The 26,083-nt window shown below is 43.8% G+C and overlaps 1 protein-coding gene across 2 annotated transcripts; it reads right to left on the reverse strand.

Annotated features, from left to right (window-relative positions):
* Nucleotides 1-101: 101 nt before the first annotated feature.
* On the reverse strand, nucleotides 102-25,652 carry MORF4L1 (mortality factor 4 like 1). 2 transcript variants are annotated; one of them, XM_049783691.1, is made up of 13 exons: nucleotides 25,463-25,652; nucleotides 20,260-20,306; nucleotides 17,255-17,322; nucleotides 14,361-14,477; nucleotides 13,008-13,094; nucleotides 11,002-11,082; nucleotides 8,524-8,549; nucleotides 7,722-7,810; nucleotides 4,364-4,465; nucleotides 3,329-3,417; nucleotides 1,840-2,012; nucleotides 1,104-1,188; nucleotides 102-349 (listed from the first exon to the last, which is right to left on the reverse strand). In XM_049783691.1, exons 1-13 carry the CDS (start codon nucleotides 25,500-25,502, stop codon nucleotides 265-267), a joined length of 1,089 nt encoding a protein of 362 aa, XP_049639648.1. In that variant the 5' UTR covers nucleotides 25,503-25,652; the 3' UTR covers nucleotides 102-264. The 2 variants fall into 2 exon arrangements, with proteins under 2 accessions (XP_049639648.1, XP_049639649.1); XM_049783692.1 differs by lacking the exon at nucleotides 14,361-14,477.
* Nucleotides 25,653-26,083: the final 431 nt, after the last annotated feature.

The raw sequence follows: 26,083 nt of genomic DNA on the forward strand, positions 1-26,083 counted from the left end.
ACAAGCAGCTTTGTCAACCAGGCAATGAAACACTATAGTCATATCTCTCTGCCGTCGATCACTGAATACACTGGTAGCGACTTTGAAATTTAAAAAAAAAAAAGAGAGAAAAGGAGCCAGGACCCCTTTTAATTTCTGAGTTTAAACTCAAACAGAAAACAAACATCAATTTTGTTATACGTTTTCAAAATACAAGTGTACAAGAGGACTAAGAACAGAAGTGTGTTACAGAAATCCCAAACAACTCGAGTGAGTGTCTGTGCCTCACACTGCTTTCCGGTGGTACTCAGGAGGCGCCACTTCATAGTCACTGGCACTAAACAGAGTTGCAGAATTCTTCGCCAAGTACCTAAATAAAAAATTTACATTAGAAAGATGAAAACAGTATCTGGATCCAAATCTCTCTTCACTTACTATAGATAGCCACATAAAACTTTCTTAGAACACAGTAAAATATTTACAACCTCACAGTAAAATCTTGTAATTACAACTCAAATACACAGGAATGTCTAACAGACAACATGGCACAAAGGTTTGGATAATTACAAAATAACAATTATCTTCAGAATATCAACTTTAGAGTTTGGAGTCTATAAAAATTGTTATCCTGAGGTAACATCTAGACCTTTCGGTTCTTTGAAACTCATTTTTTAATATACATTCAGAAACTAGCTAGGAAATTACATGTTTAATTCAGAAGTGAACATTATGAAAATGAAAAGAGCCAAAATGACAAGTCAAAGAGCACCACCAAGTACTGCCAGGTGTGGTCCCTCAAAAGCAAGCAAGAAAGGAAACAAACAAGTTAGCATCTTTCAACAACTTCTTCAAAAACGCTTCTCTCATCTGTCTCTTAGCTCTTTATCACTGTCTATCGGACTTGCCATTTTTGTTGCTTGTTAATCAATTTCACTTCACACAGGATGAGAGATGGTAGTTCTATTGTTGAATAAAACCTACTTTGTTCAAGATGTGGGAAGATGGAAAGATGCTGAGAGAACATGGGTTTCTCCAGAATGGAAAAGATCAGCAAAGACACACATGGACAAATGAGATGCGTGCTAAAGAAGAATGCAGGCTTTAAGTGTATTCTTAAGACTTACTTTAGAAAATCATGAAGGTAATTCAGTAATAATGCAAGACTCTTCTCATCCAGAGGTGTATAGGCCAACATTGCTCCAATTCTTACTATTTAAACAGAAGACATCAAAAGTATGTGTAGGGTATAGACAGCCATATTATTTTAGTTACCTAAGCAAATGCCAAATGTCACTGGCTTCTTAAACATTTTAGATAAAAGTTTCAATTCAAGACAAGGGGCCAGAGAGATAGCATGGTGATAGGGTGATTGCCTTGCATGCAGAAGGACTGAGGTTTGAATTCTGGCATCCCATATGGTCCCCCAAGCCTGCCAGGAGCAATTTCTGAGCGTAGAGCCAGGAGTAACCGCTGAGCGCTGCTGGATGCGACCCAAAAACCAAACCAAACCAAACCAAACAAAAAAAAGACGAGGGGCCTAACTCAACAATAGAACACGTGCCTCTCATAAACATACTCAGGTCAATCAAGATCCCCCCAAAAGGAGCCGAAGGGATGGCTTGAATACTGCCATCCCATATGGTACCCCATGCCTGACAGGAGTGATTTCTGATCAGAGCCAGGATTAACCCCTGAGCGCCGCAAGGTACGCCCCCCCCCCAATATTCCTTAAAATATATAGCTCAAATTTACATGTAAGGACATTGTTTTAGAATGTCATTTTATAACACATGATAAACAAAAATAAAAATTACGGGTCCCAGGGACACAAGGGTCAAAAATATTTTCTAACAATCTTACCAAACAATCTCAGCAGGTGTGGTGCGCCATACACCTGGGACATGGGGGCATCAGGATGGTCTGCCAGGATTTCAGCATATTGTGGTCTTTCAAATTTGTACAAAAGCTGAGTGCCCAACATCACATTGAAGTACTCTTTTATCCCTGCCACAACTTCATTGACAGCATACTCCCTGATAAATAAAAGTATTTATTTTTTAAGAAGGGTATTAGGGCCGGAGAGATAGCATGGAGGTAAGGCGTTTGCCTCTCATGCAGGAGGTCATCGGTTCGAATCCCGGCGTCCCATATATGGTCCTCCCGTGCCTGCCAGGAGCAATTTCTGAGCCTGGAGCCAGGAATAACCCCTGAGCACTGCCGGGTGTGACCCAAAAACCACAAAAAAAAAAAAAAAAAAAAAAAGAAGGGTATTAAGAGGTGGGACAGAGGACTGGAGAGATAGAACAGAGGTTAAAATAGCGCTTGTCTTGCATGGGAGTCCACCCCATTTTGATCCGTTTGCTCCCCAGCACCACATATGGACTCCTGTGCACAGGCCAAGAGTAGCCCCTTGAAAAAGGCCCAAATATACCCATCCTACCAGCACAAGAAGTTAGACAGGTTTAATTTATTATCAGGGAAAAAGGGGCCGGAGAAATAGCATGGAGGTAAGGCGTTTGCCTTTCATGCAGAAGGACGATGGTTCGAATCCCAGTATTATCCCATATGGTCCTCCATGCCTGCCGGGAAATTTCTGAGCATAGAGCCAGGAGTGCTGCCAGGTGTAACTCAAAAAACCAAAAATAAATAAGTAAAAACAAAAACAAATTTTTATTTGATAGTACTTGTTAAAGAAGATTCAGCTGGGTGGCGCTAGAGTTAAGATGTCTGCTTTGGGGCCCGGAGAGATAGCACAGCGGCGTTTGCCTTGCAAGCAGCCGATCCAGGACCAAAGGTGGTTGGTTCGAATCCCGGTGTCCCATATGGTCCCCCGTGCCTGCCAGGAGTTATTTCTGAGCAGACAGCCAGGAGTAACCCCTGAGCAACGCCGGGTGTGACCCAAAAACCCAAAAACCCAAAAAAAAAAAAAAAAAAAAAAGATGTCTGCTTTGCCAGCGCTAGCCTAGGATGGACCACGGTTCGGTTCGATCCCCAGGTGTCCCATATGGTCCCCCCAGCTTGCCAGGAGCGACTTCTGAGCGCATAGCCAGGAGTAACCTCTGAGTGTCACCGGGTGCGGCCCAAAAACAAAACAAAACAAAACAAAACAAAAAAAAAAAGATTATTCAGGTGATTTGGATATAGTATCTAACAGAAAATTTGGTAAGGCCAGAGAGATAGCACAGCAATCCAGGACAGATGGTGCTTTGCATCCCATATGGTCCCCCGTGACTGCCAGGAGCGATTTCTGAGTGCTGAGCCAGGAGTAAACCCTGTGATGCCAGGTGTGACCCGAAAACCAAAAAAAAAAGTAAATTTGTTAAACTTAAAAATATATATTCACACTTACTTATTATCTGTATTTCCACGAGATTTCTTATAATTTGCATAATCCTCTAGAATGGAATCCACATTTTTTTTGGCAGGGAGATAGAAGAGCTATGAAAACAAAATACATATTTCAATAACAATTTTCTCCTTTTTAAAAAAGATTACCCTGGGGTTGGGTAATAATGACTGAATAACATGGCTCTAGAACAGGGGTCTCAAACTCGCGGCCCTCCGTACAACATTTTGTGGCCTTGCCCTAGAGGAATATTTTTTTGCTTTGTTTTAGTTGTTTGGGTCACACCCCCCCAATGTTCAAGGCTTACTACTGACTTTGCACTCAAGGATCACCGACTTTGCTTCCTGCGGCCCCCAGGAAAATTGAGTTTGAGACCCCTGCTCTAGAGACTAGTAATAAGAGAGTCCATCTATGAAAAGTACCACAGTAAATATACCCCACACTATGTATTATCACATAATCATTCACTACTACGGATATTAGGTGACAGATTCCATCAGAAGGTTTTCTAACAATTATCTTTTGCTTCTCATTAGTACCATGAAGTAGGGACTAGTATTACTTCCACTTCTAAGATACATTAGAAGTCCAAGTGTGGGCCAGAGAGATAGCATGAAGGTAAGGCGTTTGCCTTTCATGCAGAAGGTCATCAGTTCGAAGCCGACTTCCCATATGGTCTCCTGTGCCTGCCAGGAGCAATTTCTGAACATGGAGCCAGGAGTTTCCCCTGAGCACTGCTGGGTGTGACCCAAAAACCACACACACACACACACACACACACACACAAAAAGAAGCCCAAGTGTTCCAATATGGATCACTCTGCCTGTAACCCTCAACAATGTCTGCTCTCCCTGCACCACTTGCCCACAGAATTCAGCCTCTCAAGTCATTCTTTCTGACAATCAAATTGATCTCTGACTACTCACTGCAAATTGATCCCTCATTACTGACATTACACAAATCTTATTGATTGATTTTTTTCACACCAGTTGAATAGATTAATAGAATAGATCAGTATTTGTGCAGCATTCAAGTTACCTGTTTCTGTCGAGTAATTAAATCCCAGTCATCAACCAGCCATGGTTTTAGTTCTTCAGGAATTTTTACTTTAACTTCAACTCTGTTCATAAAAGTCTCCTCCTGAACAGAAAAGAAAATATCCATTCCTTCTTACTAAATAGCAACTATAAAAAGCAGAACTAACTGGGGCCAGAGATATAGGCACAGCGGTGTTTGCCTTGCAAGCAGAAGATCCAGGACGACCTCAGGTGGTTGATTCGAATCCAGGTGTCCCATATGGTCCCCCATGCCTGCCAGGTGTGGCCCAAAAACCAACCAACCAAACAAACAAACAAAAAAAGCAGAACTAACACCTTTAAAAGCACTGCATACAAGTCTCTTAAAAGTACCCAAACATGGGGCTGGAGAGATAGCATGAAGGTAAGGGGTTTGCCTTTCATGCAGAAGGTCATTGGTTTAAATCCCGGCATCCCATATGGTCCCCTGCCAGGAGCGATTTCTGAGCATGGAGCCAGGAATAAACCCTGAGCACTGCCAGGTGTGACCCAAAAACCAAAAAACCAAAAAACCAAAAAAAAAAAAAAAAAAAAAAACAACAACAACACCCCAAACATGGGGGCCGGAGCAATAGCACAGGGGTAGGGCATTTATCTTGAATGCAGCCAACCAGGGACGAACCCGAGTTTGATCCTTGGCATCCCATATGGTTCCACGAGTCTGCCAGGAGTGGTTTCTTTGTTTTTTTTTTGTTTGTTTGTTTATTTTTGCTTTTGGGCCATACCCGGCGGCACCAGGATTACTCCTGGCTGTGCTCAGAAATTACTCCTGGCAGGGATTGGGGACCAACCATATGGGATGCCAGGATTCGAACTACTGTCCGTCCTGGATAGGCTGCATGCAAAGCAAATGCCCTACTATGCTGTGCTATCTATCTCTCTGGCAACCAGGTGTGATTTCTGAGCTCCACCAGGTGTGGCCCAAAAACCAAACCAAACCAAACCAAACCAAAACAAAACAAAAAAGTGCCCAAACATGGTACTTACTAGTGTTGCCACTAATCACCTGAAGTGAAAAGACTATTGAACAAAATTAAGGTAATAATTCTATCTTCTGGCCAGAGATAGCCTAGAGGTAGGATGTTTGCCTTGCATGCAGGACAGTGATTCAAATCCCGGAGCCTACCAGGAGCGATTTCTGAGTGTAAAACCAGGAGTGACCCCTGAGCACTGTTGGGTGTGACCAAAAACCAAACGAAAGAAAAATTCTATCTTTGTAGAAAATTGGTTTTATTCCGTGCTTTTGTTTTTTGGTTTTGGGGCCACACCCAGTGACGCTCAGAGGTTACTCCTGGCTATGCACTCAGAAACCGCCCATCTTGGTGGACCATATGGTACACCTGGGGATCAAACCACGTGCAAGGTAAATGCCCCACTGCTGCACCATCGCTCCGGCCCCTCTATTCAGTGCTTTCTATAAACTTAATTTATGCAAATTTCCCTTTCTTCATAAGTGAATACTCAATGCATATTAAATTAGTGTTTTCCGGGCCCGGACAGATAGCACAGCGGTGTTTGCCTTGCAAGCAGCCGATCCAGGACCAAAGGTGGTTGGTTCGAATCCCGGTGTCCCATATGGTCCCCCGTGCCTGCCAGGAGCTATTTCTGAGCAGACAGCCAGGAGTAACCCCTGAGCAACGCTGGGTGTGGCCCAAAAACCAAAAAAAAAAAAAAAAGTATTTTCCTATACACTACTTATCCAAATGACTATCATGTTATCTTTAATACACAAAAAGTATTGATTTGGGCCGGGCGGTGGCGCTAAAGGTAAGGTGCCTGCCTTGCCTGCGCTAACCTTGGACGGACCGCGGTTCGATCCCCTGGTGTCCCATATGGTCCCCCAAGCCAGGAGCAACTTCTGAGCACATAGCCAGGAGTAACCCCTGAGCGTTACTGGGTGTGGCCCAAAAACCAAAAAAAAAAAAAAAAAAAAGTATTGATTTTAAAAATAACTATTAATTAATAAGTCCTTGATCTCACCCAAAGGTGTCTAACGTTTCAGGATATTCCAATTTTTACATATACTATTACTTAGTCTCATAAATTTCTTTTTTTTGGGAGGGGAACCCACACCTGGCAGTGCTCAGGGGACCATATGGGATGCCGGGATTTGAATCAACGTCCTTCTGCATGCAAGGCAAATGCTCTACCTACATGCCATCTCTCCGGTTCCGTAGCCTCATAAATTTCTACTCCTAAGTCTAGATCAGTTAACTAAAGCTGATTCTCAAACTCATAAAATTGGATATAACACAATTAGAAATAAAACCTTCATTGCTATTAAGTAGCACTAAGAATTCTTTTTTTGGTTTGTTTTTGTTTTTGGGTCACACCCAGCAGCGCTCATGGGTTACTCCTGACTCTACACTCATAAATCACCCCTGGCAGGCAAGGGGGACCATATGGTATGCCGGGATTCGAACCACCATCCTTCTGCATGGAAGGCACATGCCTTACCTCCATGATATCTCAACGGCCCCAGCACTAAGAATTCTTGAAGAATCCAACACACCTACACATGTTTAACGTATAGACTTTTGGTGTATTTATGGATTATTTTTGTTTTGTTTTGTTTTGTTTGACAGCGCTCAGGGGTTACCCTGGCTCTATGCTCAGAAATCGCTCCTGGGGGCTAGAGAGACAGCACAGTGGTAAAGTGTTTGCCTTGCATGCAGAAGGTTAGTGGTTTGAATCCCAGCATCCCATATGGTCCCCCGAGCCTACCAGGGGCAATTTCTGAGTGTAGAGCCAGGAGTAACCCCTGAGCGCTGCTGGGTGTGACCCAAAAACAAAACAATAAGAAATCGCTCCTGGCAGGCTCGGGGGACCATATGGGATGCCGTGACTTGAACCACTGTCCTGCATGCAAGGCAAATGCCCTACCTCCATGCTATCTCTCCAGCCCCAATGTTTATGGATTATTTGAAGGAAATACTAAACTACTCAACATGATTACAAATAAGCTGAAACTGGGGAAAGGGGGGTTAGTAGGCAAATATTTAGTAGGCAAATATCAAGAGCTATAAGGATACATGCAAGTATATATTCTTTTTTTTGTTTTTGTTTTTGTTTTTGGGCCACACCCAGCGGTGCTCAGGGTTTACTCCTGGCAGGCACGAGGGACCATGTGGGACACTGGGATTCGAACCAACCACCTTTGGTCCTGGACCGGCTGCTTGCAAGGCAAATGCCCCTGTGCTATCTCTCCGGGCCCAAGTATATATTCTTTATCCAATAAGTATAAGCTCTGGGTTCAACCCTCAGCCCCATAGGGACGAGGAGGAGGCAGCTTAGGGAAAACCAAATCATACCAAACTCACATTTTCAACTGTAGGATCTACTCGGGCTCTTTTCTTCCGAGGAGGCTGAGGTGTTTCACTGGTACTGCCACCATCTCCATTCCCAGGAGCTACCCAAATTGGGGGATGAAGACATAAGGTTATTAAATATTAAGTCCTTTCAAGGAAAATATCTCACAATATATAACCCCCCCTTTTACTTCAACCTATCATAACAAACCATACTGATATCTAAATTTAACTTTCATGAATTAACATTCATCTAAACATTATCTTCTCAAAGCCAGTAACAAAAACTAGAAAACAGAAAAATATTAAATGCTCAGGTTTCTGAGAAACTTTATTAATATGACTGGTTTTGAGATCATCAATAACTTACTCTAAAACTTTCTAACGTGGGGCCAGAGAGAAAGCAGTGGTAGGGCATTTGCGTTGCCTTACATGCAGCCAACCTGTGAAGGATCTGGATTCAAGTCCTAAAATCCCATATGGTCCCCAAGCCTGTCAGGAGCAATTTTTGAGCCTAGAGCCAGGAATAACCCGAGTGCTGCCAGTTGTGGCCCCAAAACTAAAACAAACAAAAACTTTATAACTTAATTTAGGGACCACACCCTGCCCAAGAGCATTCAGGGATTACTCCTGGCTCTACACTCAAAAGTTACTCCTGGCAGGCTCTCAAGGGACTATATGGGATGCTGGGGATGTACCTGGGTCTACCGCAAGCAAGCAAATGCTCTACTACTGTGCTCCAGCCCCCATTTATAAAATGCTTTTAATAGAGAACTTTAATTTCTAAAGATAAAAGGAATAAATAAAATGTTACCTTTCTGTTTGTTCTTTTTTGTTTTGCTGTAAGGAGAAAGAGAAAAAGGAAATAAATTCAATTATTTCTAATAAAATTGCTTTGCTTCAACTCTCTTTTATCAGGTTTAAGATCAAAGAAATACTAGTTTGAATGATATGATCAAGCAATAAACATAATTTCCGGTTCATGCATTAAGAATCTTTAATGATCAGAAACACTTTTAGGAGACTTTAATACTATTTTCTTTTTAAACTTATCTTTTTGTTCACACCCAGTAATGCTCAGGGGTTACTTATGGCTCTGCACTTAGGAATTACTCCTGGTGGTACTGGAGGGACCATCTGGGATACTAGAGATTGAACCCAGGGTTAGCGCATGCAAGTAAAAGCATCCTACGTGCTATACTATTCTGGATACAGGAGACTTTCTACCAGAGAAGAGCAGCACTTGGTGCTCATGATGCGAAAATGGTACTCAGGTCATCACAAAATGTGCCAGGCTTCAGAGATGGATCCCCAAAACCACATGGTCTCAAGGATATTGCTGGATTTGCCCCACCTCCCACAACAATTATCCGAATACCAGTAGGTCCCCCGGAACACCACCAGTCTGAGCTAGAGCCAACATGAGAAAGCATGTTTTATTAAAATGCCATTTAAAAAAAAAAAAAAATGCCATTTTTTAAAGCTTCTCAACAGGAAGTTATACCAAAGGCTCCTAATCTGGGGCCAGAGCAGTGGAGCAAGCAGTAGGGTGTTTGCCTTGCATGTGCTAATCTAAGACCCACCCACCCCCAGCGTCCAATATGGTCCCCCAAGCCAGGAGTGATTTCTGAGCACAGAGCCAAGAGTAACACCCGTGAGCATCACCAGTGTGGCCACAAAAAGCAAAAAAAAAAAAAAAAAAGGGGGGGGGTTCCTAATCTATAAAGTAAAGACTTTCTCTTGCGACAAAAAAATACAAAGCAAGTTCAGGTTTTGTTTTATCTTTTGGCAAGGAAGACCCTTATGAAGACTCGGAAACTGGTTATTTTGCAGAGACCTCCCACTCTTCAAAGAAGGGGAGGAAAATGAAAGCTACCCTTATTCAGCTATTATTTTTATAACAGAAAAATACTGCAATGCCTTACATTTAAATACAAGTAATTTTATGGCAACTACCACCTATTTTGATAACACCTAGTACAATAATAAATACACAAAAACATAACTGATTAAAAAAATGAAACCAGTGGGCCAGAAAGATAAACATGAAGGTAGGGTGTTTGCCTTGCATGTCTGCAGAAGGACAGTGGTTCGAATCCTGGCATCCCATATGGTCCCCCACGTCTTCCAGGAGCGATTTCTCAGCATAGAGCCAGGAGTGGCCCCTGAGCACTGTCGGATGTGACACAAAAACCAAAACCAAAAAAAACCCAAAAATCCTCCACCACTATAGTTGGTGGCCGTTTAAAATTCTACTGCTGGAGCCCAGAGAATAGTTAACAGTGGATAAGAATTTGCCTTGCGGGCCCGGAGAGATAGCACAGCCGCGTTTGCCTTGCAAGCAGCCAATTCAGGACCAAAGGTGGTTGGTTCGTCTGAGCAGACAGCCAGGAGTAACCCCTGAGCACAGCTGGGTGTGGCCCAAAAACCAAAAACCAAAAAAAAAGAAAAAGAAAAAAAGAATTTGCCTTGCGTGCTAACAACTCAGGTCCAATCCCTGGGACACCATATAGCTTCTTTAAGTCAAACGAGTGTGCATTTTGTGAAAAGCACTCAAAATACCTGTTCCCTAATATTCAAGTGGATGAAAAAACATTTTTTTAATCAGCTTATTTGGAGGAGGGGTACCACACATCCTGTGAGATTCAAGGCTTACTCATTTTTTGAGGGAGGGGGTACACCCAATAGGCACTCAGGGGTTATCCCTGGCTCTGCACTCAGAATTGTCCTGGCAGCCTAGGGGGACCTTATGAGATGCTGAGGATCGAACCCGGGTTGGCTGTGCGCAAGGCAAATACCCTACCCACTATGCTATCACTCCAGCCCCTCAATCGCAACTCTGCACTAAGGAACACTTCTGGTGGACTCAGGGAACCATATGGCATTGTGCCAGGGATTAAGCCTCAGTCAGACATATGTAAAACAGTGCCTATCTACTACCAGACTGGTCCCAAAGTTTTCATTCTTTAAGCCTTTTTCTAAGTATCAGTCACTATGCCTACACTGGCTTTCAGATACTTTTTTTTTTTTTTTTGGTTTTTGAAACAACGGGATGACACTCAGGGATTACTCCTGGCTAGGGGGACCATATGGGACACCGGGGATTGAATCCAGGTCTATCCTGGATCAGCAGCCCTACAGCTCCAGCCCTCAGGTACATAATTTTTGACACATACATACTACTACAATGTATTATGCGCCACCCAAGTTTATTATCCAGCTGTTAGTTCTTAAAGGGTTAACAACTAGAAAATTTTAAATTTTACTTATGAAACAAAGATAAAGATCTTACACTTCGACATTTTTCTGTTGAAGTCCAGATGTCTTCTTTCCTGGGGCAGCCCCTCTCATCTTTCCCTCTGCATACTGCTCCCTTCAAAAAAATTTTTAATCATTATGGTACCAGCTTTTCAAAATTTCATCTTAAAGTTCATCCTCAAATTCATGTATCAAGTTTACTAATGGTAACATAATTCTACAAAGTTGGACAATGACACAAAAATCAGACAAGAATGGGGGAAAAGGCCTACAATTTTATTGTGGTTTTTTTTGTTGTTGTTGTTTTTGGGCCACACCCAGTGACACTCAGGGGTTACTCCTGCCTATGCACTCAGAAGTCGCTCCTGGCTTGCGGGACCATATGGGACGCCGGGGGATCGAACCATGGTCCGTCTTAGGCTAGCGCTGGCAAGGCTTACCTTACCTCTAGCGCCACCATACCGGCCCCATAATTTTGTTGTTTATATCAACCAAAACCTCAAAATGTAATGGAAGGTGATTAAATTCCACTTGCTTTGGAATCCGCTCTCCCAGTCAAAACCGTTAGATCCCATCTTACTAATTTAGCTATCTTGACAAATAGTTTGACTTACAAATCGAAACAATCCTCTCTGTACAAGATCTGGTGGCTAAAAGGTTAATAGTCCTGCCTAATACTCTAATACCCTTGGCAAACCAAGGTGCCTAAAAAGAAAAAAAAAGGAGGGGGTGTGATATAAAGAAAAAGAAAAGTGCCATAGAAGCAGGCTGGTGGAGAAGGGAGCTGAAAGGGAAACTGGACACATTAATGTCAGAAATGAATACTGGTGAAAGGATGGATGGGTGTTTGAAATATTGTATGCCTGAAATTCAATCACAACTTTCCAATCCTGTGACTCAAATTTAAAAAAGGGGGGTGTCCAAATTATACTATAAACCAAGAGCCTTCCAGAGCCTTTTTTTTTCCTTTTTGGTAAACGAGTGAATCAAAGGCCAGAGCAATAGCACAGTGGGTAGGATGTTTGCCTTGCATGCTGGCAACCCAGCATTCCATATAGGTCCCCCGAACCTGCCAGGAGAGAATTCTGAATGCAGAGCCAGGAGTAACCCGAGTGCCACCAGGTATGCCCCCCCCAAATAAAAAACAAATAAAAAAAGAATGATTTGTTTTTCGTTTTGGGGCCATGCCCAGCCACACTCAGAAGTTACTCCTGGCTCTATGCTCAGAAATTACTCCTGGCAGGTTCAGGGAACCATATACAAAGCCAGAAATAGAAACTGGATCAGCTAGTTGTGCTATTGCACTGGCCCCACAAAGGTTTTTTTACTTAATCACTGTAATTACAAGGTTGTTCATAGTGTAAGTTTTTTCCTACATATACAGTTGTTCATAATTTACAGTCAAACAATGTACAACCACCTTCACCAGTACAATTTCCTGCCACCAATGTCAACAGTTTCCCTCTCACCCTACCCTTACAAAATCTCTTAACATGCTTTCAGAGATGAAAGATCATCATCTATTCTGCCTTCTTTTTCCATTGAGTTATGTCTTGCCTGCCATAGAGCCCAAAAGATGGTAGTAGCTGAGTTCCCAACTCGAGGAATTTCCTTTTTGGTTTTTCGGGCCACACCCATTTGATGTTCAGGGGTTACTGCTGGCTAAGAGCTCAGAACCTGCACGTGGCTTGGGGGGACCATATGGGACACCAGGGGATCGAACCGCAGTCCTTCCGTGGCTAGCGCTTGCAAGGCAGACACCTTACATCTAGTGCCACCTCACTGGCCCCCAACTCGAGGAATTTCTAACATTCTGCAGTGACTTCTACTTCCCTCTTTCCTCTCAGGTGATTTAATGACAGAGTATTCTCCCTTCATTAAGGAAAGGTTTAACTGATGCCCTAACAACAAAGTCAGACCAGGACACTGCAACACAACTACAAGATCACTTTGTAGGCAGGCAGCCATTGCTTCTAGTCTTCATTCTGTTTCCAAATACTGTCTTGTAGACATTTCTCCTTACCCTCAGAACAAACTTACTGATTAGCTTTTTGAAGTTCTCGCTGTTTCTGCAGATTGGTGTCCACATACTTGAGCACTCTGCTTTCTGGAACCCATTCATCCCAGCTGAAAAATAAAAAAGTTAAAATTTATTTAAAAATACTTCTATTACTCTTTATAGACTGTCCTCCAATTATTTTATAGAGATCCAAAAGGCAAGGCTTTGGATTTCTCTAAAATAATTACAAAATTACAAATCCAGTCTGAACTAAAGCGAAAATCTATTCTGCAATAGGAGACAAATTCATATTTTCAGAAACTAAATAGCCAAGAGTCCAAAAGTACATTTTCCACATTTTTCTTTAAACAGCGGTAGGACGTTTGCATTGCACACAGCCTACCAGGGACAAATTCAATCCCTGGCACCTATATGGTCCCCCAAGCCTGCCAGGAGTGTCACTGGGTATAGCCCAACCTCCCCGCAAAACCCAAAATCTAAAATGGCCTAACCAACTGAGACTAGAAGAGAGTGGAAGAGTGCATGCTTCACACTTATGAGGTTCTTCATTCAACCATAGGTACCAGCACCCCCCGACCCCAAAAAGGAAAAGGCCTGAGTATGTCACATAGAGTCCCTAAGAAATTATCCTTACAGAAGGAAGACATGTTCCTAAAAATGGTTTAAATGGTTTAAAGAAGTACAGTATTATAGATGTATAATAGAATTACTTGTATAGTAACTATAATTCAAAGCTATAAATTCTGTCTCCATTCTTATCACCTGTAAAACAGGGATAGCATTACTACTTTATAGATTATGAAAATACATGTAATACACTTAAGTCTGACACAAAAAAATACTCAATGTCAGAAAACATTACCTAAAATACCTTCCAGATATAGTCAGCTGATATAAAATAGTCTAGAGCTCTATCAAACTACACCACTCTCAAGATTCACTCACACAAATGCATAAAAAAATTCCAAGGCATAACCAGGGAGGCTTTCTAACCATCAAGAGGTCAAACACACTAAAAATATCAAAAGTTAAGGCATTCTGGCACTTAAAAAGCTCCTTCAAAACAAGATTTTGGATGCTTTTTCCAAAGGGGGAAACTAAAACAAGGTATGTTTTAGGGAATGCTTAGCTTTTAGTGCAAAGTGATTCTTTTCTCCTGCTGAGGGAGCTCCTTTAGTGACACAATTAGATTTATTCTCAAAACAGAGACTTTTGTTTAATGACTTCCCACCTCTGACCTCTTATATAAGATAGCCAAAAGGAGAATAAATTAAAAAACAAAAACAAACAAAATAATAAAAAAAACAAAAACAAACAAAAAACAGCAATCCTCAACATGATTTCCTAGAGAAAACTTTAAAACATGCATTTACCTAGAGGTCAGGAGGGGGTGGTGTACTGAGGGAGCTCCTTCAGGAACAGGAAAAAGGGCTACAATATCCTCACGTGTCTTCAAAGTGTTTTCAGAGCGCCTGGGCCTCACAGCACTTCTGATACAGACAGCACAGTACAAAGTGATCTCAGTAACTAGGTGCAGAATTGAGCTTAAGCTTTATTAAGACTTACAAATGGAATATTTAAAAATGTCCATGGATAATCTAAACTACTTTAAAAATAAACCATTTCCAAAATGAACATCTTTCTCATCATGCCTGTTTATATTCCATTCCATCTGAAGAGGAGCTAGCCAGTTATTATAGTGACAAAGATCCAATTTAGAATCTTGTCAAGTCCTTCCCTCAAGATAAAATGCATCTAAATTATACTTTGATCTAACAGTCAAATAATATTAGAATTTCCCCTATAGGGCCAGAGCAGTGGTATAAGTGGTAGGGTGTCTGCCTTGCACGAGCTAACCTAGGATGGACTGCGGTTCGATCCCCCCAGCGTCCCATATGGTCCCCCAAGCCAGGAGCGATTTCTGAGCACATAGCCAGGAGTAACCCCTGAGTGTCACCGGGTGTGGCCCCAAAACAAACCAAAAAAAAAAAAAAAAGGATTTCCCCTATAGGTCAGAAGCTAAAAACCCTGCTGTTGAACCAAACTGCTCTGAGGAACATCACTCCTAGGATAATTAGCCAAAGGCCAAGCATCCAGAAATTTTTATATACAGAAAACATAAAAATTCACAAGTTTCAAAAGGTCAGCTTGTGACTAATTGCCCACTCAGAGGATCCATGACACTTAAAATACTGGCATCCCATATGGTCCCACCACAAGCCTGCTAGGAGCGATTTCTGAGCCTAGAGCCAGGAGAAACGCCTGAGTGCTGCCGGGTATGACCCAAAGACAAAAAAAAAAAAAAAAATCCCTTTGTGGGCACTAAAATATCTCCCACTTTCAAACTGAGTATTTTTAAGGCTTCTCTAAATACAACTTTATACTTTAAAAAATTTTTTATATTTCATCTACGTATCAACTATAAAAATACCCATCTTTGATACAATTCCTCAATAATCTGAAAAGATAGCCTCATTTTTAAAACTCTTTTCCCAAGAAATATAAAATTAGCTGAAAAAGCAAAATCTACAAAAGTTTTTTTTTATTGAATTGAAACGAAGAAAAAATGTTGTCTTTAATAATAAAAGTGGGAGGAGGACAAAACTATCCCAAGAATTCTTCTGTTTTCTGGATTAACAACTTTTCCCAAATAAAACTAAACACATATTTAAGTAGATTTACATTCATTACTTTCCACCTCACCTACTTACTTGATAACACTATTTACATAAAACCCAAGGACAATAAAGATTAAAATTCATTTCTAACTTAAGAAAATAAGAACTATGAGTCACAAAATAAGCTTTTGGATCGAAGAGTTAGTACCTCAGGTAGGGTGCTTGCCTTGCATAAACCCAACCCAGGTTTGATGAATCACCAGCAACTTCTGTGGTCCTCACAGTACCTCGTTGTAATCCCTGACTGTGTCCCCCCCCCCCCAAAAAAAAAAAAAAAAACAAAAATACACACACACAAAAAAAAAAACAATCAAAAACACCAAAAACAAAGAGCAAAACAAAAACAAAAAACAAGCTTTCCTGAGCAATAAAAAATGTTGGCATACTTATTCCCATCTGAAATCAGTCAACTTCTCCAAAACTGAGGCAGCTTTCACCACTATTTTCCCAAGTTAATATTACCTGCCTAATGTTAGAAATATTTTTATAAATTATCATCAAAATATACAAGGACTGAAGATGTGCTCATGCCCTACACATGTATGGTCCTGGTTTTAACCTGTTATGCCACTAAGACCCCAAACCAAACAAAACAGGTGCTTTTAACAAAATTTCTATTTATCTTTTCTACAATTTTGCACAAGGAGTCTGCTTTCTTACCTAAAAGTAGTAACATTCACTTGGTTACTTGGACAAGCAGTATAAAACACCAAAGTCACAGGGCCAGGAAAAGTCCTAGGAAAACCTCCTTCCTTGACATGATAGAACTCATGCAGATGATACCAACTGCTCACAGGGATACTGGGAAGGGGCCTGCACTCAGCTCAAGCAAGACAAAGCCTCAAAAGTTACGAGAAAACTCCTAAAGAACTGAAGGACAAAACACCATTCATATAAATCACTTAATTCCTCTCACAGTAAGAACTACAAGCTAACTTACAAAGCCCCCCAAATGAGCCAATTACCACAGCATTGAGGCCTCCAGGAAAAAGATCCCCGTCTGTATTCAATGTATAACCAGTCTCTAAATCCAGGAAAAGATCAAAACGCCATTCTTAAAAAAAATCTATTCTTCACTGAGAGAACAAGTTCTATAATTCAATTTCCCTATCTAGTAAACTATGATAAAAAGAAAACTACATGAAATCACTTTCTGTTCACATTAACTATGCTTTCAAGGTTTAGAAAATAAGTTAGTCATTATTTCCAAATCAGACAATCTATATCCTTTTCTGAGGAAAATTCAACTTGCTTTGCGTACAAAGGCTTGAAAAATCATTAAGTTTCTGGTAAGGAAATAAACAACCCCCCAAATTTCCTAAAATGTACCTCAAATAAAAAAAGTAGGTAGTTATCATACTATGACACAAAATGTACTCCAAAAGATTTAAAATAAAATGGTCTTGTGTCCTAATTTCTATTACTTCTTTATATTAAATATGTAATAGTTTCATCCTATTAACAATGGGTTGTTTATCCTCGCTTCATCACTATTATACTGTACCCATCTAATATAAGTAACTTTGGTTAACTTCATTTTAGGTTTATTAATTTTAAATAAAACATTGCTTTAAAAGTCTAATACTCACTTTTTATTCCAACCACTGTAATGTATAAAGTATTTCACTTGTTTGTCCTTTATGGCAACCTTTACACACTGAAACAAAAAAGAAATTTTAACTTAGAAAATTCTGGGGGGGGGGATAAAAACTGCACTCTTTCAAAGACACTTTGTTATTTTGGTGGTCAAAATGAACACAACACTACTAAGATGCTACTAAACATTTAAACTAAAAACAGCTTACTGGTGGTCTCAATTAGTTGGGAGTCAGATGAACAAAGCTAAAGAACCCTATGCAACAAATAGCATCCTAAACACTAACCAGCAAGCTGGAGATTAGCTTCTTAACTGTGGGTCTTGATCCTACATGGAGTATGTATATTTGTGAAAACATCTTTATGCTTTTGATTTATTGTCAGTAAAAGTTTGACTTGTCTACCTATTTTATAGGTATACACACACACACATAGTTGATTAAAAGCTTCTTGGGTGAAGTTTCAGAAGCCCTGGCTAAACAAACTAATAATCATAATCATGTATTTTCCCAGACTAACCATAGCCAGCCAGAAGCCATGGTTTATTTTAAAAACAAAATCAGCTCAAGAAATGTTCAATCTTGGGACTGAGCAGTAACAAAGTGGGTAGGGCATTTGCCTTGAATGCAGCTGACCCAGATTCAATCCTCAGCATGCCATATAGGTCCCATGCCAGCCAGAAGTGATTTCTGAGTGCAGAGCCAGGAGTAAAGCGAGTACCGCCAGGTGTGGCCCATAAATAAAAAACAACAACTAAGAAAAGTTTAATCCATATTTATTACACAAGCTTTTACCTCAAGTAAACAACAGCTTTTCATTACTAAGTGCCAACAACCAACAGAACACTGGTTGTAAAAGCACTGTTATGAGTGACAGGACAGTAGTTAGGGACCTTGCTTTGCATACAGCCAAACCAGGTCCAATCCCAGGTACCTCTGTATGATCCCCAGAGTAATACCCGAGCTTGCCAGAAGTAATACTTAAGCACAGCCAGGTGCAGCCTCAAAAAAACAAAAACAAAAACCCCAAGAAATCAAATTAGAATCAATTTGGGGGTGCCCACACCTGGCAAGACTCAAGTCAGTACTCACTCCTGGCAGTGCTTGGGGAACCATATGGGATGCCCAGGATCAGACCTCGGTTAGTTGTGTGCAAGGGCGAGCATCCTTGCCTCTATACTGTATCACTCCAACCCTAGAATCAATTTTAATTAGAAAATTTAGAGAACCATGAGAGTTCAATGTAACAACAATGTATAAATTATTCATCAGTGTTCTTTCTTTTTGTTTTTGGGTCACACCCGGTGGTGCTCAGGGGTTATTCCTGGCTCTTCACTCAGAAGTTGCTCCTGGTAGGCTCAGGGGACCATATGGGATGCCAGGAATTGAACCAGGGTCTGACCCTGGTCGGCCGAATCCAAGGCAAAAGCCTTACCACTATGCTATCTCTCTGCCCTAACTAGTACCCTGGTGCTAGTTTAAGATGATTTCTTGGGCCCAGAGAGATAGCACAGCGGCGTTTGCCTTGCAAGCAGCCGATCCAGGACCAAAGGTGGTTGGTTTGAATCCCCGTGTCCCATATGGTCCCCCGTGCCTGCCAGGAGCTATTTCTGAGCAGACAGCCAGGAGTAACCCCTGAGCACCGCCGGGTGTAGCCCAAAAAAAAAAAAAAAGATGATTTTTCAAAACTTAAAAAACACAGGGCCGGAGCAGTGGCACAAGTGGAAAGGCTTTGCACACTCTAACCTAGGATGGACTGTGGTTCCCATATGGTCCCCAAGCCAGGAGCAATTTCTGAGTGCATAGCCAGGAGTAACTCGAGTGTCACCGGGGATGGCCCAAAAAGCAAAATAATAAAAAAATTAAAAAAAAAAACCGGGGCCGGCGAGGTGGCACTAGAGGTAAGGTGTCTGCCCTTGCAAGCACTAGCCAAGGAAGACCCACGGTTCGATCCCCCCAGTGTCCCATATGGTCCCCCCAAGCCAGGGGCAATTTCTGAGCGCTTAGCCAGAAGTAACCCCTGAGCATCAAACGGGTGTGGGGGCCCCCCCCAAAAAAAAAACCACCTACTTATTAACCATACTGGTATTATATGCTTGGACATCTTCATGAATCTCAATTTAAGCATTGAAAATTTTGAAAACACATCCATTAATTAAAAAAAGTCTAGGGCCAGACTGGAGCACATACTTCACATGCAGGAGGTCTAGGTTCCATCCTCAGTACATGTTCCCACTCCTAGCTCCCAAGCACAAGCAGGTTTGACCCAAAAGCCAAACAGTATAAATCAGTGAAAATAATTAGTCACAGTCTGTTGCTTTACAATAATTATGTTAAGACTATATCCAAACAAACCATTCATCAAGAATACAGACACTATTTTAATGAATACACTGCTCAGCATAATGTGTACCTTAAAAAACATTCCATTGCTACCCCAAACACATCAATAAGTTAAGACCCCTGCAACTAACTCTATTCTGACATCTTAAATATCTATGCCAGAAAGAAAATATAAAATTTTTAATTTTAGAATACATGTTTATCGTGTTTAAATGTAAAACCAGTTTTTAATGCCAGAGCACACAATACAGATCCTCCTAGGATTCACTCTCTGCCAGACCAATCAAATTGAATGCCCCCTTCATTTTCATTCCTATCACCATACATATTCAGCACACTGCATTTGCATATAAAATTAAAGAAGTTGGAAGCGCTTTCTCTCTAGTCCTTCACTATACACAATATCCTCTTTGTGCCCATGAACAGCTAATCTGCTATTGTTCCCCTCAAGCACTTGCTCCCTCCAACTCCAAACCTTTAGCTCTAGGTCTGTAAGGTAAAGGACAAGATAACAATGCTTTACTAGATCCACTAAGAAAATCAGAAAGAGAAGATGAATTCTTATTAATCATTCAACAAATAATTTGTTGGCATTTGTTACTGAGTCAGGATCTGACCAGCAGTTCTAACTGCTCAAAGAAAAGCAGGTATCCTACCTTTGCTTCATAAAGAAGAGGCCCATGGAAACACAGCACTCGCTCACCTGTAAAGGTTTAAAAAAAAAAAAAATCACCCTATTAGTTATATTGTACTAATTATACTGTAATTATATTGTATTAATTATATTGTACCTTCATATAAAGGACTGCCATCACTCTCATACTGTGGCATTTCTCACAAAATCAGTTTGGCAATGTTTGAACCAAAACTTCAAATCAACCTGAATGGACTCACAAACACCACCATTCGAGCACTTGCCTTGCATAATATAGACAACTCAGTTACATCACTGGCACCACATGGTCTCCAACAAGCACAAAACGTTAGGAGTGGGACCATAAAGATAGTATAGCACAGGGGTGGCGAACACGCGACTCCCAGCCAAAATGAATGCCTCTGTCTCCCATCCCTCAGAAATAACTGCACGGGCCAGCGAGGGCGGAGGGGAGAGGACGAACCCGTGTGTCACGTTGTGTCACATCTTGCCGTTAGTTCTTAATGTGGAGGACGCAGCACACCCTCACCATCACTGCAGGATTTTGACCCTCACTCAAAATGGCAAAATGCAACATGTGTTTAATATATTATTGTTAAAATTATATGCTTTTGTGTGAGTGTTTTGTCTGTTTTGGCAGGTCACTGCGTGGTGTGGCTCTCTGACTCTCACAGTTTAAAATTTTGGCTCTTTGTGTCGAACACGCCACTCCTGGTATAGTAGTTGGCTGACTTGATTGAGTTCAATCCCCAACACCCCATATGATCTCTCGAGTGATCTGTGATCACTCAGCCAGGGGTATGCTTACGGCTGGGCTGCAGGTTGTGGCCTCCTCCTTCCCCCAAGTACAATAAGGCGTAGTTTCCCCGCAAAAAAACCCACAAGGGGCCAGAGCGGTGGTGCAAGTGGTAAGCCGTCTGCCTTGCTCCCAACTAGCATCGGACAGACCAAGGCTAGATCTTCCAGTGTCCCATATGGTCCCCCAAGCCAGGAGCAACTTCTGAGGGCATAGCCAGGAGTAACCCTTGAGCGCCACTGGGTGTGGCCCCAAAACAAAAACAAACAAAAAACCCACAAAAATACTTTATTTATCTGATACCTATTAAACATTTTCATTAGCTTGTCCACTTGTCTAAAGAACCAAAACATCTATTACTTACAAATAAACCTATTATATTAGCAGGATTGGTTTCTCACTTTACATATGGGAACTTTTTGGGGGGTGTGCAGGAGATCAAACCCAGGGCCTCACACATGTAAGGCAAGTACTCTCCTGTTGTTTTGTTTCCCAAATTTAGGACCCTAAAGCTCTATCTTCCCTGCTTGCAACCCTCTTAACTGATAATATATCTTCTACATTATAATTTCAACATCTTCAGAAATAATTGGAAGTCACCCTGTGCTGGAGGACACATCCTCCAATCCTGCCCATCAAATATGACAGGCTATCCTTGGCAATATCAAAAGTTTTCATTTAATTACAGTAAAAATAAATCTGTTGGGGCCATAGCAGTGGTGCAAGTGGTAAGGCACCTTATCTTAAGGTGCCTTGCGCACCCTAGCCTAGGATGGAATGGGTTCGATCCCCCAGTGTTCCATATGATTTTCCAAGCCACGAGGGATTTCGAGCACATAGCCAGGAGTAACCAGTGTCACCAGGTATGGCAACACCCCCCCCCCCACACAAATTTGTTCTAGGGTCTAGAGCAACAGCACAGTGGTAGGGTATTTGCCTTGCACAAGGCTGACCCAGGACGGACCTGGGTTTGATCCCCAGCGTCCCATATGGTTCCCCAAGCCAGGAGAGATTTCTGAGTCCTTACCCAGGAGTAACCCCCCTCCTAAGAGTCACGGGGTGTGACCAAAAGTAAAATAAATAAATTTGTTCCACCCTATTTTCAGAGAACTTGGTTTCAATGCACTTAGGTAAAGTCATCCAAACAGCTCTTTTAGTAGTCAAGTTAATCTGATCTACTAGAGCTTAATTCTGAAATGACCAACAGGCAACTGTGACTTTCTCCACTTTTCCAAATTAACAATACTTAGAAAAGTTCTCAAAACTAGTCACAACTTACAAATCTTAGACAGTTCTACAGCAAATCTGTATAGCCACTTATTTCTGACATATTTGCTTGTGCTAAACCCTATCATACTAATGGGAACACCGATTCAATAATGATTAAGTTCCTACATTTAGTATTTTATCTTTACTATCAAGTGATGGGAGATCTAGGCACCTGAGTTACAGAAACATCAAAGAGAGAACACACAAAACATGACAGGGATAAAATTATCAGCACAAGAAAATACACAGTAGCAGAGATTAAGTAAATTCATGAGGAAGGCTGGTCTGAGTCCTAAATAGAATTCTCAAACCCTGACCAAGAACGTATTGGGAATTAAAAAAAAGTTTTTTTCAAGTTTCACAGAAACCTATATTAGAATCTCAGGTAGATGTAACAACAACTTGACTTTTAAATCAAATTTCTCAGGGCTGGAGTGATATCTTAGCAGCAGGGCTTTTTCTTGCATGTGGCCTATCTGGGACAGACCCAGGTTTGATTCCCAGCATCACATACAATCCTCTCTGAGTCCACCAGGAACGATTTCTGAGCGAGGAGTAACCGAGTGTCACCAAGCGTGGCCCAAAAACCAAAAACTAAATTTAAAAATAAATCAAACCTCTCACTACATGAATCTGTTATTATTGTCTACTATAAAAACACTGCCAAAGGGTTTATGAAGAGCTCAAAGTAGACCCTGGAAATAAAATCATTCACACGCAAGAATTTATTTGGAGGACCAGAGCTATAGTAGTATAGCAGTAGGGCGTTTGCCTTGCACGCGGTCGGTGTACCTTATGGTCCCCCAAGCCAGGAGCAATTTCTCAGCACATAGGCAGTAGCAACCCCTAAGCGTCGCCAGGTGTAGCCCCCCAAAACAAAAACAAAACAAAAAAGAATTTATTGGGGGGGTTATTTTAGGCAACACCCAGAGGGTTTACTTAGGGTTTACTCCTGGCTCAGCGCTCAGAAATCGCTTCTGGCACTCTCGGGTTGGCCAAGTGCCAAGCAAGGGCCCTACCTACCAGCAGTGCTATCGCTCTAGCCCAAGGCAAGAAAATTTTTCTTTAAACAAAAGCTGGGAAAAAGGCCGCATAGGACTCCGTAGGAAAAGGACCTGGAGAAATCTCTGTTGAGTTTCATTCCAGTGGCTAGAGCTCAAACAAACAGACTGAGCTCCTCATGGAGCTCAGCTGAGCTAGCACCACCCCTGTACTGGCTGCTGGCTGGGTAGAAAAGTGACCTGTCTAGAAATGCACTAGTAGTTACTCTTAAAAAAAAAAAAAAAAAAAAAAGAGCTAGAGGCCATTTTCCTTCAACAACTGAGTTAGCTATACATGCAAAAGAAGTTCAGCATGGGCTTCTACGGGCAGGGACTACCAGAGCTGTTGTGTGGGGTGTGGCCTGCACTGCCTGGACCACAAAGCATTTTCCCCGTCCAAGTCTCTTTTTTACATTCTATCCGAATAACTTCTACCCAGAAAGATCTAGTTCGAAAGTCTAAAGGCAGCTGGGCGACCAGATCTGGGTGGGCGGGTGGGTGGTGGGTTTTCGATGGGAGACCAGTCTACCAGCTGTCCACGCGCCCACATAAGGTCATGGTGGGTTTTGTTTCTTTTTTGTTTTTCCATTCCCTCCCTTGTTTCTTTTTTATCAACGTTGAGTGGGCAGCTGAGGCCCAGCTCCAGCGGCCCCCAAGCGGGCACACTCAGGCGCAGCCTGTAGCTCCACGGGGAAGCAGCAGGCAGGCAGGCAGAGCTGGCGCTACAGCTCTAATGGACCCAAGGAGGGAGGGAGGGATACGAGCACGTCGAACGGTGGAACTCAGGGACCGGAGGGGTCTGCACACTGGGTGCAGGGGATGGAACGCGGGGACCAAGCACAGCTACGGGACGGACCTAGCCTAGCCTAGCCTAGCGGATCTAAGGGTGGTGACACGTGATGCTTCCAAGACCGGCGTCAGGAGCCACTTAACGGACACTGGCGGCGTTTCCCTAGGTAGCGTCTATGGGGAGCGGGCCTAAACACCACTCAGCACGCCGGGATAAGGACAAGGAGGTTCCGAGTGGAGTGCCCGAGCACTGGCAGGAGCCCCGGGGCCAGCAGAACCTACCTCCTGCAGCCCACCCGCTCCCGCTGGGATTGCGCAGAAGCGAGCAAAAGCCACATGCCGACAGGGGGAGGGTGAGTGTGTTTGTGTAAAACAGCGTGCAAAAGCCACATGTCGCCAAGGAGAGGGGTATGTGGGTGTAACAGCGTGCAAAAGTCACATGTAGCCAGGGGGAGGGGTGTGTGTAACAGCGTGCAAAAGCCACATGTGTGTGTCCAAAATGCAAGGGGGGCAGGAGGTGTGTGTGTGTGTGTGTGTGTGTGTGTGTGTGTGTGTGTGTGTAACAGCATTCAAAAGCCACATGTGTGCGTGTCCAAAGTGCAAGAGGGGGCCGGAGAGGTAAGACGGCACAGGGTAAGTGGAGGTGCTTGCATCGCACCCAGCAGCCGATCCAGAACTCCAGAACGGTGGTGGTGCGGTGTGGTGTGGTTCGAATCCCGGCATCCCGTCGTGCTCGCCTGTGCCTGTGCCTGCCAGCAGCGGTTTCTGGGTGCAGAGCCAGGAGGAACCCCTGCGGGGCCGCCGGGGACGGGAAGCCGAGCACGCCCCGAGGGCTCGTTTTCGGGGCGCAGGACCCAGAAAGCGGGAGGAGGGGAGCCGAGGTGCGGCGTGTGTGTATGGGGGGGCGGCTCCGAGCGGGCCCCTCCTGAGGAGACGACTCTGCGGCCCCGCCGCGCTCGCTCGCTCCTCACTTACCTCGCAGGCCCAAGGCGCCATCTTGCGGCGCCATCTTGCTGCGCGGCCGGGCTCGGCGGCGGGGCGCGGGGCCCCGGGGGTCGCTCGCTCGCGGCTCCTCGGGCGTGTGGGGCCGAGCGGCCCGGCGCGGGCTCAGGCCCTCCGCGAGCACCGGCGGCCGCCTCCGCACGGCTCTCACGGGCAGCCCCGGCGCCGCCTCCGCCTCAGGCCCCGCCGGGCGCCGCAGCGACAACAAAGCGCGGCCTGAGGCGCCGCCGCCCCCTCAGCGCCGCAGCCGCCGCCGCTGCTCCCGCGAAACCGGCCCCCAACCAGCCCGCCTCGTCGGGCCGACTCACCCTCCTGGAATTTCGGCTTCGGGTCCTGCTTGGGCGCCATTTATTATAAGCAATTCGCCGCCGCCGCCTCCGGATCCCGCCGCCCCCCTCGCCTCGCCTCGCCTCGCCGCCACCCCACCCAGAGCCGCGTCAGCCTCGCCGGCTCCACAGCCCAGGCGCGCTTCGCCAGAGCCGCCGGCCGCTACTGCGCCTGCGCTTGCGCCTGCGCACCCACCCCCCTTCTCCTCAGGCCGCCGCCGCGCATGCGCAGCCCGCGCGCTCGCGGGCGCCCGCGGGCGCCGCGGCTCTTCTGCGCCTGCGCGGCCCCGCCCCTTAGGCTGGTCACGTGGGAGGAGAGCACTGAGGCGGGGGGCGGTGTGGGGTAGTCGCCGCGCCGAGGGACGGGAGGGAGGGCGCGTCTGTGCGTTCTCCTCAGGCTGCCCGCCTCCCCCCCGCCCTCAGAGATTGGCTTGGACCGGTTCGCGCTGGTCCGGACGGACTAGGGCTAGTTAGTTGGTCACGCGCCGCTCCTGCTTCCCGCTCAAATGCGGCGTCGAGCGCGGGGCCTGCCCGGGGGCTCGCCGGAAGCGGGGCCTGGGCCTGGCTTTTGCTCGGTGGCTCTGATCGCTACGTTACTAGGAA

Source organism: Suncus etruscus, chromosome 11 (genome assembly GCF_024139225.1).
Source record: "Suncus etruscus isolate mSunEtr1 chromosome 11, mSunEtr1.pri.cur, whole genome shotgun sequence".
In the NCBI taxonomy this organism is placed as follows: Eukaryota; Metazoa; Chordata; class Mammalia; order Eulipotyphla; family Soricidae; genus Suncus; species Suncus etruscus.

Bases quoted from the DNA above. Each gene is read 5' to 3' on its own strand.
- MORF4L1 (XM_049783691.1), bottom strand. From the start codon at position 25,502: ATGGCGCCCAAGCAGGACCCGAAGCCGAAATTCCAGGAGG. The intron at 7,811-8,523 runs GTAACATTTTAT...CAATTTGGGTAG, and splicing joins AAAAAAGAACAAACAGAAAG to CTCCTGGGAATGGAGATGGT. The intron at 4,466-7,721 runs GTGAGTTTGGTA...TTTTCTGTTCAG, and splicing joins TAGATCCTACAGTTGAAAAT to GAGGAGACTTTTATGAACAG.